This window comes from Brachycentrus maculatus, unplaced genomic scaffold, assembly GCF_059751285.1.
Source record: "Brachycentrus maculatus isolate JH-2025_06_01 unplaced genomic scaffold, ASM5975128v1 h1tg000039l, whole genome shotgun sequence".
Lineage (NCBI taxonomy): Eukaryota > Metazoa > Arthropoda > Insecta > Trichoptera > Brachycentridae > Brachycentrus > Brachycentrus maculatus.
Genome location: NW_028280793.1, coordinates 3,151,389 through 3,172,308, shown reverse-complemented (window position 1 = coordinate 3,172,308; position 20,920 = coordinate 3,151,389). Strand labels below are relative to the sequence as shown.

Sequence of the window (20,920 nt, the reverse complement as noted above, 5' to 3'; positions counted from 1 at the left end):
TATGAAATTTAAGTATTTTTGTAAATAATAAAAACACAAATCTTTCGTTTAATATATATATATATATATATATATATATATATATATATATATATATATATATATATATATATATATATATATATATATATATATATATATATATATATATATATATATATATATATATATATATATATATATATATATATATATATATATATATATATATATATATATATATATATATATATATATATATATATATATATATATATATATATATATATATATATATATATATATATATATATATATATATATATATATATATATATATATATATATATATATATATATATATATATATATATATATATATATAAGTAAGGCGAGACCTTGAAGGTAGATATGTATTTAAAATTTATGAAAGAAAATCCAATTAATAGTGAAAATATAATAAACGTTAATTTATAACAACATAAAAACGTCAACATAAAAACGTCATATAATATTTATACAACTTCTTAGAATTTAGACAATATGTATATTCAATCATGAACATAATGGCGTTACAGTATATAGGGTGATCACTTAAGCCAGACAGTGTCAGATCGTAACCCCTGTAAATGTCCAGACTTCTTATGTTCATATTCACCCCTCTCATACAAAAAAAAATATAGAAATCTAATTTGTCTATCATAATATTCAATGTGTTCCTTATCTTCAAAAATACAATATAAAAAATTATTTTTTTCAATTTTAACAAAAATTACAATATAAGTTTTTGTGTTTTTTTCTAGTAATATCTTAGGAAGGTAGGTAGGTACATTTCGGTTGTTTGATGAACAAATATGTCAACTGAGACTACAAGCCCTGTTTTGAAGGGAAAATGAAGTCAGGCCATTTACAGGGTAGTATATAACTTGTCATCGGCTTGTTTCAGTTATCACTTTAAGGACTGTATAAAATTCACCATTATGCTCGCAATTAAACAAATCTTGGATGATAGGAACAACATTCCCAATGCTGAATTTTATACAGCGTATAAATTTATCGCTTGAACCAATCAATGATGATATTCCCATTTGAAAAAAAAATATCGTCTGTGTGGAGATATCTGCAATATATTGAAGAAAAATAAATTAAATGTTTTTTCGGGCAGATTTAAGTAAATGAATTTAATTTAAGATATAAGATAATTTAAGCAGATTTAAGTATTAAGATTTGGGCATACCTACCTACACAAAATATCATGCCAATTAAATATTACGCTAAATATGTAAAAATATTTTTTGTTACATTACAATGTTCATTATATTACCTTTGCATTATTTTAATAAAAAATTGTTACAATTGTGTTGGTGTAAGAAGTGAATTTCCCGCGCAGTATTCAAAGTTGTTAAAACCGTGAAAAAGAGAGGCGAAACCCTTTGGCGAGCGGCGAGGCAAAAGTGCGCGCGAGATACGGAGAGAGAAAAAGTGCCCGCGGAATAAGAAAAGCTAAAATTCATATAAAACATATAAAAAAGGCAAGAGACGCGGGGAAGATAGGAGCGATTTATACGGCGGCTCGGGCTGTGTGCGTGCGCGCCGCCATTGGTCGGGCGGGCTGGCCCCTCCCCCAGGCCCCCGCGCCCCGCCCCCGCCGCGCGCCCCGGCCGGCGCGCACACCCGCGCCAGTTCTCACCGGACGCCCGCCGCTCGCGCACGCCGCGTCGCGTAACGATAACGCGTCATGATAACGTGATCGCGCGCTGCCGCCACGTACCTCCCGCGAGTGCTGCTACCCTGGCCGAGTTGGAGCCCTGGGCCCCCGGGGCCGCGCCCCCCGACAACAACAACCTGCCCGCCGACTGGCTCAAGGGCTGCCGGGCCATGCCCATGGTGGTGGGGCGCCGGGGGGCGCTCGAGGAGCAGCCGCTGGACTTCACGGTCTCCAAGTTCCACCAGGGCCGCCTGCTGGGCGGCCTCTTCCGCCTGGCCGGCCAGCCGCACAGCCCGCCGCCAGGTCTGTCTATCACTATTCTACCGGTGCCCGGCGCACCACCAGTGACCACCCCCACCCCCCATTCCGTCCGCATGTGCATGTGCAGGTTCATAGGTCGGATGGGTAGTATGTAATTTTGTGCTCCGGTGACGAATTCTTATCAGATTGTTTGTTTATAATTTACGTTTTGTTGTTTTTCCTTTTCTTTTTTGGGGGTAAGTACATCACGTGTTCTTGTTTGCATTCCGATTTTCCTAGTAGTTGATTTATTTATTTTCTACTAAAATCTTATAAGAATATTTTTAACTTCATAAATTTTCCTTTTCATTAATTTATTTTATATTATCATGCACATAATTATAAATTACAATAATGTGCCATCATTGAGTTTTCCCGTACAAAATTTATTTATAAAACTATATTAATTAAAATTGTTTTTGACATGCAATCAAATATGACATGGCCGAATGATGCGATCTATTTCAGATCTACCCCCTTTCATTATCCATTTATGAATAGCTCTTTTATATTTTATTTTTTTTATTGAAATGTCAAAACTATCAAAAACGTTTAGTGTTGCTGCATGTTTGTTTTTTAAATGTATATTGCCATAATTTATGAAAAAGAATACCAGTAATAATACGTTTTTTCCAGACTGTATTTCTTAGTTCAAATCACAAAATTTCTTAGTTCAAATGTCAACGTGTCTTTAAAATTTGAATAAATTAGACAATGAGCTGAAAACCTTTTAAATGTTTTTTTTAGACGCGTATTATTAATTTCACACCTTTATTAAAAGTCTCAAATAACTGTTAAAGTGTTCGTAATAATTATGCATATTAAATTTAAATTACAATTTACCTTCTTCGTAATAATTAGCATAATCTTGCCAGCATCCATGCGCGTTAAATTATTACCTATTTTTAGCCGATATTTTTCTTGAGCGATTCAATGTAAATCCGATACTTTTCCAATACCAAGACACCTAAAACCATTAGCGAAATATTAATCTATAGATATTAGGTATATTCTGCTAATTTCAATTCGATCGTGCTAATTTTTTCCCCTCATTCGTTGGTCAAACAGTCCCTTATTTCTCAGGATGGAATAAATTTCAAATTTCAACCGCGGTCCGGTCTCACCCCATAATTAACCAAATTATATTATTAGGTACTTTATGCGTTCCTTTATCGCTTTTTAATTGCCGCAGACCGAGACCCATAAACATGAGAATAATTGTTAAAATTAGGACTTGGGATTTTTGCCTCAAAGATCGCCGCTGGCGTCTGATGTCCGGTGAGCTTCAACGACCAATATTAAATATTGCTTTTGTACCTCCAACGGATTCCCATTAAGCTACCGGCTCGAAAAACCTGGTCCTTCCGAGTCTATTGGTCTTGTTTTTATTTTATTTAATTTGAGAATTTAACAGCACACTTACATCAAGTTTCACACACTGCCTCCTCCGCCAGCACGCTCGGCTACCGTACTGGAGGTCCCGGGTTCGATTCCCAGGGGGGGTCAAATAAATATAAGTGATTTTTTCACTCTTATATTTATTCAATATTACCTTGGACTCATACCGGAAACGGAGGGCTGATCACCTTTCCTTCATGTGTTAACGATCAAGATAACACTGGTTTTATATGATGCAGTGCCCTATGCACGATTGAGGTGCGGATAAGGGTTTGAATGAATACACACTGCACTTGTACTATTTCAATTACAAAATTACTCTTTCGTAAAAAAAAACGCGAGATAGGAAAAGGGGAATGTCAAAGCTCAAGTCAAGAACAAATTGTACGAAACGAGGAATACACTTGTCACAATATCAATGTCGACTAATGATCTCAACGCTTTTAATCATCGTCAACAATCGTTAACCGATTTTGATGAACGATAAATATAGAAGCATATATAGATGAATGAGTATATTGAAATCTGGGCATTTACAGGGCTTGCGACCGTCATAGGCTTGGTTAACAATAACTTCCATATTCTTCTTCATATATGTTGAGATATTAAAATGTTAAAAATAACTCCTAGGCGGATATAATCCAGATTCGTGAACAAGTATTTAAAGCCACTCAAAATGTTTTAAATAAATATAGGAACTTAGTTCAGAGTTTGTTCTACTCGTAGGAAGCGCTAAGGTGTCAATTGCTCTGGTGATTTGACTGGGAACCCTACAACATATATGCACTAACAATTCTGTCGAGCCTGTGGATCTTAAAGGTGTCTGGGCTTTATTTGTTTTTTTTTGCGTAACTCAGCATTATCGATAAAATTAAGAAAGGTGTTTTGAGATAGTTTGGACACGTGGAACGTATGAGTGAGGTAAGAACGGTTTAACAAACTTATAAGGCGAATGTAGTTGGAAAAAGAAACAGAGGAAGACCGAGGAAAACTTGGCACAATCAAGTATGTCAAATACTTGAAAGCGGCCGGGTCAGGAGTCGTCTGGTATGTATGAGGAGATGTATGAATGTACATAGAAGATGCGAATAATGTTTGCAAAGACAGAGTGGTGTGGCGTTGGATTCTCTCAGCCTACTCTCTGATAGTTAGTTAGTTAGGTTCCGAAATTATCAACCGCCTCATGAAGCCTTCAATAAGCACGGATAACAACATCGGTCGCCTTACTGACGCTAATTTATTTCCTAGAGTGCGGCATCCATCTTTCGTACCTACCATTCAGTGCAGAAATTTTTAATTATAACAATACGTCAGCTACACACCGCCATAATTCACTCGGACTGCATTCACCGTAACAATTGTAACATTAGGCTATTGTCGGACTATGGTTTCCTTCGCTCAGCCGAGATCAATACGGGGAGCAGTACGGATATATGCCGCACATTAGACACACACCCCCACATCAGTGGACATTATTATATTCTAAGATTTTATGTATTTATCTTACCCGATGCATGCTCCAACGGAAGGCGAGTATATAATAATAAAATAATATATAAAAATAAAATATATTTATATATATATATGTATATATATATATATATATATATGTATATATATATATATATATATATATATATATATATATATATATATATATATATATATACATATATATATTTATAAATGTGTATATATATACATATATATATATATATGTGTATATATATACATATATATATATATATATATATATATATATATATATATATATATATATATATATATATATATATATATATATATATATATATATATATATATATATATATATATATATATATATATATATATATATACAGCGAGATAGTTTTTACCAGGTTTAGACCAAATTTAATCAGACTGGTGGGAGGCTAGATAAATTCCAATTCATTTTGTCAGAAAAAAAATGTATAAAATCATGATTTTCAACCCCTGCCTTGTTGGGTATATAACATTTTTATAATAAATAAGAATTTTGTCTAACCTCTCACCAGTTTAATGATGTTTATAAAGACGAAACTTGGTTACTGGTCATATAAAATATTAAAATAAATGCTGATAAACTATAAAGTACACACTTATTGTATTATAAATTCGTATAAATAAAGTTATCCCACTGAAATCTAATATTTGAACAATTCAATCTCATTCAAATATACTCATATCCAACAATCGTCATTTAAAAAAATATAAAGTTAAACCAATATATTTTTTTAAAGTCAAACTATACCTAAGTATACAATAGTATAAAAATATTTAAAAAAACTTAAATTCAAATTTAGTCAGCAAATAAATGTTCTACGATGCTTACAATTCATAGATCATACTGTGATAAAAACATATACGTACATTTTTTTATCTTAAATTCGATAGAAGGGGAAACGGTAAAAAAAACTAGCATTTTAAACTAAAATCCAGATCTCAATAGGTTTCAGGGATGATAAAGTCATTTTTCTTGCCTTAACAGTTTAAGTATTCGATTGAAACGCGAAGAACTGGGTTCGAAACCGGTGAAAGATTGATCGTGGTCCGCCGGGAAGAGTGTCCATTAGTTAGTAGGGGTCAATTCAATTGTACTCGAGTCTACAGTTTGTGTCCGAAACTATTATTGTTTAGCGTGTGCCATATGTCAAAATGTGACAATAAGATAACCCGAAGGGGGGAAAATAATAAATAGTGTTGGACAGTCGAAAAATATTGCGAATTTTAAACGTTCCCTGCACCCACTATCAGAAAACTAATTAAAATAACATATATTTTTTTAAATATCAATTATTATGATGATTATTTTCTTAGTTTAAACTATACCGCACCGTGAAATCCTTGCTATTAAATCAGGTTTTATATTAATGAAAAAATACGTTGAAAAAATATGAAATTCAAATGTTTTTTTTTTATAAAAGGATAACAGCAACAACTAGGGCCCTCGGCATTACACACCCGTACTCATAACATAACTGAAGATATTCCAATTCTGAGTAGGTAGAATAGAAAAACAAAACTTTACCCAAAAAACATTTAGTTTTCCAAAGAACGTTTACTCCAAAGGGAAAAAGAATTGAAAATATAACCAGTGTATGCACGCGATATTAGTTTCATTCGAACACAATACCTTTATTCATTAAAAAAAATTTGTACATATATTTATATATCTTGTACTATTGCTAAGTAGCAATGTTTACCAACTAATAAAAAACAACCACTCAAGGTTAATAATTAAGGGTTGCTTGAATTATTGAAATACGAATGAACAAATATTTAAATTATATAATATTTTTAATGGACTGTAAATTGATACAAAAAAGAGAAGTAGGATTAGGTTAGTAGCTGAGGAGTAGAGGTGAGAAAACCAGGAAAGAATGTCACCACGTGTAGAAATCACAGTAAAACGCCCTTCCGGTAGTATTCTACGAAAACGGCGTTATATTTAATATTCAAAATTATTATTATTATCAATGACGTGATACACAGTTAGGGTTCTAATGATAGAAAGTTCAGAAAACAATCAAGTTTTCTTAAAAGTTTTCAGATGAAATAAACGCGTATTTTAATCGCCTAACTGAGCAAAAATGATTTTGATGTCTCAACACAATTATTGTGATTATATTAATATGACTGAGAATGTACACAAGCCATTCGAAAGGTCTCTAATACAATAAACAATAGTCTATTAAGCGTGTTTATTTTTCCGATATAAGGGAAGTAGTAGACACTTGATCAGATTACCGCAACGAAATAACGCTTCCAACTTTTCTACTCTTAATCAGTTTTTGTTTAGACCGGCTGGTCGCCGCATCTCCCTACCCACCCCCGCTCTATGACGGTAGCTACAAGGGATGTAAGCGTGGCAATGGCAATACGTCTACCTACACCACTACACACAGATTACACGAACAATGACATCCCCGATGAAAGGAAATTTGGCATTAATAAATGACGTGTCAACCGATACACGTATAAATGCAAACGCACAGATGCGACCGTACACAATGCAATAGATCTTTGTAAATGCAATTTCTTAAAATTTCCTTTCTGAAAATTTGAAGACGTTATAAATATTAGGGGTTCCGTTTACCAAGACGCCATTTAAAACTGTCATTTACAAAAATTTTCCATCTTGCATAGATAATAATAATAAATTTAGATTATAGATTATTTTTGTATTATGTTTTGAATATTGAAAGCATTAACTTTGTGGATCATATTGATATATTATTTCGAGAAATAAAAATACTTTGTGTTTTGATCCACTCACATTGTGAGTGGAACAAAACACAAAGTATTTTTATTTCTCGAAATAATATATTTTTGTATTATTTATGTGGCCATATTCATGTATATTGAAACTTTTAAATGCCGTTTTTTTATGATAATAGGTTATTTATTGCATGAAATTTTATTTTATTTTAAAACATTCACGAAAAATAAACCAAATAGTTAAATACATAGAACATTACAACGTAACTGATCTATTTGTTAAAAAATATTTTTAAGAAAGTCCACAGCGTATAAGAAATAAAAAAGTAATACTAGAACTCTAAATTAAAGTCGTAAAAAATAAACTCCGAGACTTGGACTAGAAATGAGGATATTTTGAGTAATGCGTTACTTTATAAAATCCTTTTCCGTAATTTTATTATTAAGAAATAAATTAAAAGACAATTTACACAAGTAAATTCATATGTTAAATATTAAAATCAATCACTGATTTTAAGAGTCTACTAAATTGTAATTTATTATTAAAAACACATCAAAATAAAATTTGTGACAGTTGTTTATCCTTGTTATGGCATTATCAAACTACTATCGAAAAAATCGGTGTTGATTTTAATATTTTAAATATAAATTATATAGAGTTCTACAAATTAAACACTAAATCTATAAATATACAAGTAAATATAATATTACTGTGAGATATCAAGAAGATATCAAAAATTCCAAAGAATTCATTAAATTTAGTTTTATTTAATAAAAATATCTTGTGTTATAAATGTAAAATCAAGCCTTGTGTTATAAATGTAAAATCAAGCAAAATTGTATTGTTCTTGACTGGGCACTTAATCCACACTCGAGTCATCTTTGTATAACCTAAGTACTCAGCACAGTATGTACCGACTTCACTATAAATCTGTGTCTGGAAAACATCCCCATACGAGTCCTCTCACCATAAAGGTAGACAGACAACACAAATTGTTAACACAAATGGCGCATGCCAAATATCACCGCCCAGCATAGGATTCAGGGGTGTTGTGGCCGTATCGCGTGCCCGATAGAAGTATAAAGTGCCATCTCTTCTTAGGGGGGCACAAAAGCTGTCAAAACCTCTAAACCCGCTACCGGAGGATCCAAATAAAGGGTTGCCAACACAAAAAATTGCTTCACAATACGCGGAGAACAGTTATTTTAAAATTGAGATACAAACTAGCCTCGAGGTACAGTGCCAGATTAAGAATAGTGTCGGCTGATATATTAATGCGGCCTTTTAGTTTTTTTTTATCATTATTTAATGAAAAAAGGAATGAATGTTCGAATTCAAATTATCTATGTAATAGGAAGATTAGAATAGTTAATTCAATTACTATACAGTTCATTTGTAGAAGTAATACGTCCTACTCAAGCGTTGTACCAAAAGACGCGAAAACTAATGTAAACGAGCGAGTTAGGCTTCCAACACTCCTCAACGCGTCCACATATTGTTATTCTTCGGTTAACTTATATAACATTTAAACAAACTGTAATTTGCACTTAATTTACACTACATATATCTTCTTACAGTACCTACACACAACATTTATTTTTAAATTATTTCAGACACTTTTCATTATTCTTGCATTCAGGCATCTCATACATTTTTCAACCCTTTTACATAATACAACTTTGCAAATTTTCTAATGGCAGTCTTATTTTATCCTTATCTTTAGTAACAGGTTTATGATTTTTTTATTCGTAACTACTTTATTCTTAAAATATTTAGGCAATTTATCCTTAAAAAAATAATGTTTTAAAAAAAGCATTAACATATATAACTGTGGAGATAACTTAATGACTATAAAATTTTAACGAAAATTTTACTGGTGAGAAAAATATAATATTATGGCTACAAATTTTGGTGGCCCAACTTCAGCTTATTTAGCTAGTTCGTTAAGTCCGGCACTGTCAAGGTATTTACAATAGATAAAAGTTCTATGTTATTTTATCCTCGTTTATTTTCCTACCATCTCCTGTATTGTACACGTGCGAGAAATTATTCCGCTTTTATCGAATCTACACAATTGTTTCGATAAGAGCCGGTTTCAAGTAGTCGTTTTAATTTTCTTGGCATTTACATCAGGTAAACAAATATGTGACTAGGTACACAATGAGTGTATCCAAATACTTATTCACAAATCGGGGTAGTATAAATTTGAGTAGTGTGGTTGTCAATCATGGTAAATGTTACACCTGTGTATTGTGATCACTTAACCAGCCTATTCTCTCTGCCTATCCCTGTAATAAGTTAAGTTAGTTAGGGTTTATAATGTAATGTGGATTATTGATTTCGGTGGTTTTTTAATGTATTGAATTTATGCAGTTCACTTTTGATTATCAAACGTAGCGTAAATCCATAGTTTAATTAATTTAATTGTAAAAAATAATTAGAATTTCACTTGATGAATACCACTTTTTCTTAAAATCTATATGTGTTTCGATGAATTTCACATCATTTTCAAACACCGGTATTTCAAAATGCATCTCAACACGCGTCACAATAGATTTGAAGGAAAAGTGGTATTTAGCAAGTGAAATTTAAATTAAAAATATATCAATATTACCTTAAAGTGACAATTAATCAATTCATGGAAAATTTTATAAAAAAATCTTAGGTTTGCTATAAATGAACAACGCAACATGCGCCATATGGAGTACCTATACACATGGTGTAATTTGTATTATATTTAAACTCTTTTAAATTGGTTTGTTAAGTACCTACGTATTTATGTCATCTAAACTCTCGCTTCGATTATGCATTAACATTAAATTATTATGTTTAATTCTCTTTTGCGTTGAATAATAGTTTAAACCTACCTAACGTATTACATTATACTTTAAAGAAATGAGTTTTTATTAATTATTATTATAGGAAAAAGTGCGAGAGTTTATAAATCAAACGGTTTGTTGCAATCAAATATAAATAGCAAACAGCGGCTCCGAACCAAAGTCATCGACACAACTGGCAATCAGTCAAATTAATAATCATTATAAACCCGCGGAAATCGATCCGTATCATTCGAAAAATGATATCAAAATCACGAATTACTAAATGGCATATTAAACTTATCTTTCTCGTATCGAATTGGTACTTAGCAAACTAGTTCTCGAGAGGTGGGTATAAATCATAATAAACATGTGTTCATATTTTCTTTATCGAGATTCGGTTCATTTGATCTTAATGTGTTACACGTTTTTATAAATTAATATAGTGTTGAAAGGATGATACAGATCAATGATCATTTTTTTTTTCTATAACATCTTTATAAGTTCTAGAACAAATATTTCCCCGACAGTGCTAGTAATGTATGGTTACCTTATTCTCTATAGTTACTTTGAACATAAATTTTATACGTATATATAAATATACACCTTATAATTAATATTTACTAAAATGTTTCTCGAAATCATGCTTTTTGCACTTAATACTGATAAAATTTATCACGATTTTGATATAATTATATAAAATCTTATAAACTATAAAAGCACAATTTTATTTTATGAACAGAAGTAGATTTATGTAGGTAATAATAATATTTTAAAATAATACAAAATATTGAACGTTGAAGGTCTAAGAGGTTTGAAAATAATGCGGAATGCATCAAAACATGTGTCACGATAGATTTTAAGAAATAGTGGTATTCACCACGTAAAACTTAAATTGAAAATTTATACATTTTACCACAAAGTGACTGCCGAATCAATTAATGATGTAATTAATATCTAGTCAACTAAATGTTATGACGAGTGTATTGTCAGATTACCATGGAAGTTATCCTTTTATTTTTTGACATCTCATCAAAGATGAAGAATATGGAAGTCTGGGCATTTACGGGCTGACGACCGTCATAGGCTGGTTTAAGTGATCACTTTACACACGTGTAACATTCACCCTATTAAATACCTTTCATTAGATAGAACCTTGACAGCAGTAGAATTAAGGATTTGTTGGAGGTAAGAACTGCCGACAGGGATTCCAATTATTTGGACCTCCCTTAGTTCGGAGAATACGTCAGTTACCACAATCGAATATTTGATGACCTAATTTAAATTTTAAAGTTCGGATGGCAAATTAGTTTCCCGGTAATGCCGCAACAGATTTGGGTCGAGGAAGAATGGCGTCCATCAGACGATATCGTTTTCCTTATTTGAAACAATAAATCTTGGTTCTTAATTGTTATGATCACCTTGCCCGTTAAAATATTAATAAGAAATGATCTAATTTTGAGGCGGGATAATTTTATTCGATAGCCCGCAACTTAATTTTCTTAATACCCAGGTAACATTTAACAAAATTGATTTTTTTTCTTAAAATACCGTTTTTGTATTGAAAAAATTGAGTTTTTCTTCGAAATAAATAAGACAGTTTTCAATAATAAAAACAAAACATCTATCAAAAGGCACGTTAAAACAATGTTTTTTTTTTTTTATTTCAATATATATAACTAACTAACCATCACGCCGGTTCCTAAGAGGTAATCAGAGAGAATAGAATGCAATACCAATCTGTATTTGCAAACATTCTTCCCCTATTCCACATTTTTGCATCTCCTCATACATATCCGCCGATTATTTCGACTTCTGACCCGGCCATTTTCAAGTATTTGATATGATTTTTATCGTACCATGGTTTTTCAAGTTATATTCTAAAAAAAATCTAATTTGTGCGTGGAGATGTTTGGCTTCTCACGCAGCCAGTCACATTCTGTACGTTTGTGATCTCACCCTTAACTCAAATAAATTAATAATAACAGTGCAATGATTTTTACCCCAATTTATCACTCCCCATTTTTATGTTCCGAGAAACCATTCCACGAAATTGCTAATGTGAAAGAAGCAGCTAAAGAGGTATTACCGATTTCGTTTGTTCCAAGTGTTTCTCCAAAAATTACCATAGTTCACATCGTTTCAAAGAATGACACACAAAAAACAACTCAGCACGAGTGGTTTAAGAACAATTTTTCGTAGGTACCTGTAAAAGACTATGGGAAAAATACAATATGTCTCGAAACAATATCGTACAGGCGCCATTGGATTCGTCTTTAAAAAAACAAGCAAAGGTAAACGACCTCACAGAAATGGACATAGCATTAAGTTCTTGTTGGTTCGAGTGCAATGGTCGAAAGCGAGCAGTTTCATGGACTGCCAAGTGCTCGGGTGGGATTTTGACGTGGTTTGAAAAGCCTAAGTAGGCTGCTCCACCCTTTCATCTTAATAATCTCATCTTGTCAAGTCATCCAGGAATTACGTGAGTGTTTACCGTGCGACTTGGCAGGTCCAGTAGACGGCCCATCTCGGATTGCCGTGAAATTTGGCGTTTTGTTTCTATTCGGATTTCGATTCAATTTTTGAAGTCTCTATTTTAAGGTTGATTCGAATAGTCTGTTGTTCCGCCAATTTACTGCCCGATATCTTTTTTCGATAAGCATCAATAATTTTTTAACATTCTAATCTCTCCTTTTTTGTTATTTTCATTTGTTTTTTTTTTCTCTCACTGGATTCTAACTTAAAATTGAAAGATTATAATTCCGAATTCAATAATTATTATAACTGGAGTCACGGGTTCGATTCCCGAAAATTTCAAAATAAGTTCAAGAAAGACTTATTTTCAATTGGCCAGGGCGTTTGTGATGTATGTTTCATATTTACCTTCCCTATTCTTACTATGCTACCTGCAGACAAGCCTCGAAAAGAAGAAGCTTTTCGGGTTATTCCTTTTAAAATTAAAATTGTCAAAACTCGATAGTGTATTGTAAATAATCCATGTAATTAAAAGTGTAAATATAAGTTTTTTCAAAATCTTAAATCTCCTAACATTATTCACCGATTGCTTTAAAATTTTGGCGCAATGTTAAAATATTCAAGCATTCAAATACGCGCATATATATTTATATACACCTTCGACAGGTGTTTTTCTTTGTAAAATTGAAAAATATATTTTTGGTGCAATGGCAGCGCCATCTGTTGAACATAACAGCAACACACCCAACACTAAACATTGTTGTTAAACAGAGTGCTTCTTGATACTGCTGTCACATTTTTTTCGATTAGGTACGTAGTTATTTTATAGATTTGCATCGCTTGTGTATACATGCGTTGTCTTTTAACAACGATTACCCTTTACTTTGATAATATATTTATTCATATATTTTCTACAATACATTTAAAAAATAAATATTACTATAAATTTTTAAAAAATCCCAATATCCATCCCATTGTACATATGTTACAAATGTTATAATTCACAAGTAGAAAAATATATCGCGTACATATTCTGGCATTTCAAATAATCTTATGGGAATTATAAAGGGAGCGAGCCCTTAAAAATAAATTTATTATCTTTTATGACAGCAAATTTTCTCGGAATTACTATACGCCTGGGTGATTTTTGAATGTGTTATAATATTAAAATCTGACCGCGTTCGTGGCTAATTCAGCAGAATAACCCTTTGACCCCCGAGAGTCTCCCTGGGATCTGTTGAACAAGACGAATCGGAGACTTCAATGTGTTGACACGACTCTTCATCATTAAATTTTACAATCGTATCATCGAGCAATGTTATGATACCGACAAGCTATTTTATTACTCACCTGCAAACACCCGCCATATCGCGTTTTCGCATTCAAACTGTATGATCTCAAAACTTACTTTACAGAAGAGCGTTTTTAAAGTTTAAAAATATAATACAATGTATTTAAAATAAATATCAAGCCAATTATTGAACTTTTTACTCTGTAAAAGATCTTCTTAGGTTTTTCTTGAAGGTTGAAGGTTTTTCTCCATTTGAAGAATATTAAGTATATTTAAAAAAAATATTTAACAATACCTTTTCTTCAAAATGCAAAAACAACACTTTCTGCCTGTAGCGGGTAAATATTAAGTTAAAAATATACCGCTTTTGCTGGGATATAGTAAATTTTCTGGGCATTCCGAAAACATGCATAACTGAAAATTGACGATTTTTTATTTTTGACGTTCTTGAAAGGAGTGAGCGATATGGCCTCTTCGCATTGAAACTGTATGATCTCAAAACTTACTAATTTTAGAGGAGAGCGTTTTAAAGGTTTAACGTGTAATATTTTTAATAAAAAAGATATTTTCATCATTTCTTTATTATTTTTTGAAAGTCATATTATCTCTCTTACAAAGTAAGATAAAATTATATATTATTTTTGTTAAATAGTAGCCGAAACGGAGGTCAAAAAAATATTGTTTTGAGTTTTAATACTTTTCCATTTAAAATGTTGTTTAATTTTTTACGATTTACTTTGAACATGAATATTTAATTTATAAACACGATTAAATTTAAGGACAAAATAAATCTTTTTCGGATTAAAACAAGAATAATTTCTTTCAGTACAATTATGAAATAATTATACCATATATATGGACTAAAACTATGCATCAAAGCGATCGTTTGTTGAACTACACTTTTTTGTATTTAAGAGAAGCATACCTACTGGTGATACCAAACGTTTCAGCATATTAACTCAATTTAGAATATTTGTGGCAAATATACACTTTTAATGCGAAGAGGTGATATGAGATGGGTCACTTTAAATAATTATGTTTAAAAAATAAAAATAAATTATATTGTCAGCACTTTAAAGCTGTTAAATGTTAATATTTATAAAGTTAATAAAGTTTATTTATGTGGTTATACTTTTATGTACATGACAGTTTATTTTTATTTTTAGATTACTTAAGTGAAAACTTCTAATTAGAATGTTATTTTATGAATTTTATGATAGTATGTTACTTTGTTAAATATTCTGTTGGATTACCAATGAAAAAAAATAATTATAGATACAAAAATAGTATTTCCAATATATAAAAAAATGCGTTTTCGATATTTCTGAATGTTATTTTGGTTTGAAGGGTTTGGTGTTTTTTCAATATTTATTGTATGCCTTTCAATTTACTCCTGCATTAAATATTAAAACACGCAATACGATACCATCGCTAGTTTTAAACACGAATTACTTAATCGAGGATTTTTCTTTTACCACGTCATCACTCAGGCCGTAACAGTTCTTGTCATATAAAATTAATGGAATTAAATATGAAATCTATAAGAGCCCGCGTGTTCAGTTGCCCAACTGAATTAACCAAAACAAAATGTCAAAGAACGAGAGAGAAAAATTGATAGTCGTAGACGAAAAAAGTGTTAAGGCTTCGTCTCTTTCCGTCGCGCTCAACCAAAGCGAGTGTAAAAGAGACGCGTTACGTCGGCCGAATCAAAGTCTCGATTACATCCTCCCCTCCAGAATCATTAAACAATAATATTTCTTTTCCGGAACTGTAATAAAAATGTTACTATACGTAACATACACGTTCTCGGTATGTGTGTTATAAGTCTGTAGTAGTGTGGTATGAACACTATAGAGCAAGAGTGGCCAACCCGCGGCCCGCGGAGCAAATCACACATTTTTTCCTTTAGTGTACACAAAACCACTAAAAGAACATTCCATCATGCGCAGTTCGTATAATATCCCATATAAGGGAGTATTTCACTATCCTGGCAATTTCATGACCTATAATGGCGTCAAGTAGTTAAAACGTTGGACTAAAGAAGAGAAGAATAACAGAAGAACTGAGAAGTTTTTAAGACAGATGGATTATAAACTGTATATGCAATGATTCTGTTTTTATCTTGAAAAAGTGAAACGGCATTACGAGGCTGAACATGCAAATGAGTTTGAAATGTACCAAATAACCAATATGTACCAATATGTTCTAATCTTGTTTGCTTTGAATAATAAAATAAATTTTGTTCTACGGCCCGGTAGGTAATCTCATTACTAAAATTTGGCCTGGCTATTGAAAATGTTGGCCACCCATGCTATAGAGTCTTTAGACCTTATTTGATCCTACTGCAGGTGTTGTTTGATCAGTAATAAAACGTTTCTTGATCTCCGATAGAAAATTCGGAGTACGTATGCAAAAGATACTTAGATCCGAATCTGGACCGACGCGGTGAACGGCTGAACCAATGTTGATAAATGGAAGATAAGGTCTGTAGAATCAATCAGATATATAAAAAAAAGTTCACGTTTTATATTAAAGCTCACCGGGCGGGGTCGCGTGAACTTTCCAATGTTTCGCAAAAGCCATAATTTCAATTTTTTAAATAATATCTTTAGCTAACATCGAGTTTACCGTTTTCTAATTTAACAATGAACAGATATGTTCAACCTGTTTTTTTTTACTGACCAACCTTTATGCAAATTTCATGAAGGATATTGTGAGAATCTTTTTATGGGTGGGATGATGCCTTCATCGCTAGATTGATCGGAAAATATGTCCAATACTTCCGGAATGTTATTGGACCGCATTAAGATGACTCAACTTATATTATATTAAAAGAGATCGTAATTAAAGATACGTTTTGATCTTAAATTGTAATTATTATAATAAGCATGTTTGTGTCTCGATATTCAGAGACTGTCGACTTAAGCCTAGGTTGATTTGATAACACTCTCATGCATGAAAATTCAATAACAGTAAAGTAGGCGTATTGATTTTATTGATTAAAATAATGCAACTCTCTGTGTTTCTATATCATATAATGTATCTCATTATATACATATATACTTGTTTTAGAAACTAAAGTGTAGATACATATAATAATCGTACAATTCAGAACATAACTAAGTGCCGTGCTACAACCTAAATAAATATAAGAATAGAAAGCACACTTCGGAGTTTGACAAAACCATTACATCATAAATCAGAAAACAGTTATAGCAATAACGAAAAACCTAAACTATCAGGGAAATTTAAACTAGCAGTACACAACGTAGTCCTGGTTCCAACCATTGTGTATGGAAGCTAAGCATGGACTTAGCAAAAGAAGGATGAAATTAATCTGAATGCATTCGAAATGCAAACCCTCAGTACGGTAAGTCGATGTATGATTGATATTCGAATGGTGAAATAAGGAAATAATGCAAAGCTGAATTAAGAAAGGTGAATCGAGATGGTTGTACGAATGAGTGAGAAAAGAACGGTAAAACAATTTTATGAGGCGAATGTAGTTGGAAGAAGAAACACATGAAGAGCAAGGAAAACTTGACATGATTAGGTATGTCAAATACTTAAAAGCGGCCCGGCCAGTTCAGGTATAGAAATAACCGCCGGGTCTGTATGAGGAGATGCATGAATGTGGAAGAGGCGAAGAATGTTTGCAAAGCCAGAGTGATATGGCGTGCTATTATCTCTGCCTACCCCTGCAGGGAAGCGGTGTGGTGGCTAGATAGTTAGTTAAAATCTCTCATAATATAAGCGCAACTAAAATTATAAGAATGCATCAAGTAGAAATGTATAGAAATTGTATAAAAAATGTAACTACTTATGTATATTAAATAAAATTAAAAAAAATAAAAAAATATGAATATCTTCGTGTATATTTTTGCGTCGATTTATTAAATATTTCGCAAAATATAAAATACGAGTACATTGTTATCATTATTCTCAAACTCGTAACTTGTCGGTACAAAAAAAAATCGATCATCAAAGACATTTTCTAAAAAAGATGCATTAATGTCGCACACCGGAGACATAATAAATTATTCCCCGACACACTTTCCAAGTAAATTTATCTATTTGCCTTCGATCCTGCATTATTTGACTACCGTACCCATATTCAAAACCAAAATCAGGTAAAATCGCAAACTGCACGTCTCCTATTTTTCTCAAAGCTCCATGACACAGTGGCCTCAAATCCATTATCGGTTCTTTATTCAATGCGAGGACTGAGAATGCAGATGGACCCCTATTATTTCGCTAGCCTCTTTTTTCTTCATACCCATTTATTACTTCTTTTCAGACGTTGAATATTCATACCCCTAAATAAAAATAATAATAGCCATTTTTTTCTCGTATGCATATTGGCAGGTAGAGAAGGATGCAAGCTACCAAGCTGAGCCGCATGCGGTAACTGATCCTAACACCTCTACAAACATTAATTTCAATAAACTGATTTAATTTTAATTTTACTTGGTAATTATCTTTATTCCTTAAAATCTATGTGTAATGACACGTGTTTTACACCCTTTTGTCTATGTTCCTACTGATAAAATAAAGTAAACAAAAATAAGAAACAGCTTCATTTCTTAACGTCTCAAGGACTCATTCATTTTCATTCAAACCCTTATCCGCACCCCAATGGTGCATAGGGCACTGCATCATATAAACGCAGTGTTAACTTGATCGTAATGAAGGAAAGGACACATGAAGGAATAGTGATCAGCCCTCCGCTTCAGGTATCAGTACAGGGTAATATTGAATAAATATTAGAGTGAAAAACTCACTTATATTTATTTGACCCCCCTGGGAATCGAACCCGGCATCTCCAGAACGGTAGCCGAGCGACCATTACGCTACGGAGCAGACAAAATGTCCCAAGGACACAACTCTGAAATTAATTTAGACTTAGCTTCACATACGGTGTTTGAAAATGATGCGGAATGCATTAAAACACGTGTCACAATAGATTTTAAGAAATATTGGTATGTGCCAAGTAAAACTTAAATTAAAAATGAATAGACATTACCACAAAGTGATTGTAATACACAAAATGTCCGAAAAATATACACATATCGTGACCAATACATACTTTGAAAATTAACAAAAAGTTAAAAAAGGGCATTATAAATAAATGATTTAATATTCTGACAGTTATATTGATTCACGATTGAATTCTGAAATCATAAAAAAGGTTTTATTTGATTATCGTAGCAAAATAAATATTTAATTTGAGTTATTAATTATTTATTGAATTATTACAGACTTGATAATTTTCCGTAATGTGCTTTAGATTTATGTCAAGAAAATCACCTTTGGGAGTTATCATATTTTGAAAGAATCGAAGTATGCGAATTAACGCAATGAAAGAGTGATTTGTTTGTTTCACGCGTTGGAAAAAAAATTAAGATGACACAAAGGGTAAAACAAAAACAAAAATTATTATTGGTGTAAGAATAATCGCAATGAAATAGTAATGTATTTTTTTTTTCGTGAATTGTTCAGCTTTACATTTAGTAAAAGTATAATATAAAATATAATTTCATTCAGAAAAAAGCCAATTACACAATTCCACATTGATGTTATAGTTACAATCAAAAAGATCAGTAGTTAAAAAATAAAATAAATAAGAGTGGGAATGTGGAGTTTCTTTCACATGTTGCGGTAATAGGGTCCTCCGCCTCGCCTCGTATTTCGAATTGCGTGCATCTTATTATGTGTAATTTTGAAGTTGTATTGCCGATCTTGTTCAATTCTTATTATTAACATTTTAGTCAAGGGATCGAGCCTTTTGATTTGCCCTCTTTTTATCAAATACTATACAACCCAATACACAGATTCCTTATCTCTCTCACGATTTTTTTCGATGTGTTATTTTTTCTGCTTAATTTTATTAGGTACATTCTTTTGTTTTCAAAGCGAAAACGTATCATCTTTTTTTGGTTTTGTAAGATATCCATTTTATTTTGGGTACATTGGATGACTGAAAAGCGACTATCCAAACGTATTATATCGTAGGGTAATTACTACGGTAAGTTTTCGATTTATCCATTAAAAATATCTCTATAACAAAACTAGAACATGGTTTTTAACCTTGTCATCAAGAACCTTGTCATCTTCAGGGATGGACGTGTTTCGGCAGATGGACATTTTATAATATGTGCAACAAAGTATCTGCAAAAATCATTCAAGAAGCAATAAAAACATCTTTATATTCTGGTCTGTATACGTAAAATATATATCACAACACATTTTCACAATCATCTAGAATCTTATGTTTTTTTTATATTATGAAAATACAAAAACAGATTAATCAAACTGCTCAAAGACGTCTATTTCAATGGCTTAATTAATAATTTCCTACTTGTAGCAATAACACCGCGATATACTCACATACACCTGAGATTGCTGCAACCGAGTCTCAACGTATCTATAAAGAAATTATAGAAAATTCTAAAAATAATAAATATCATAATATTAGCACACAGTAAAAATTTAATAACATCTTATATAATAAAGCCGCGCAAAAAAAACGATAAATAAAATTTAAAAAAACTGAAGATTGATAAAATTGATAAAATACATAAGTCTTTCTATCAAGCGGACAATGCAAACGTATTTGGTATTTGGATTTATTGATCTCTCTCAAAAAATGTAGTAAAATCTTGTGCATTCGACAAGGCATCGTGACCGATTCCTTCCAGCTCCCAAGTCTGGCG

At 31.9% G+C, this 20,920-nt stretch overlaps 1 protein-coding gene across 1 annotated transcript in view; it reads left to right on the top strand.

The window, feature by feature from the left end:
- The first annotated feature begins 871 nt into the window (after positions 1-871).
- The window catches only part of LOC148312510 (uncharacterized), a 180,765-nt gene continuing 160,716 nt past the window's right edge, over positions 872-20,920 (top strand). Inside the window, exons 1-2 of the mRNA XM_088276704.1 lie at positions 872-876; positions 1,608-1,990. Coding sequence (XP_088132830.1) covers positions 872-876; positions 1,608-1,990 — 388 coding nt within the window. The remainder of the gene's footprint in view (positions 877-1,607; positions 1,991-20,920) is intronic.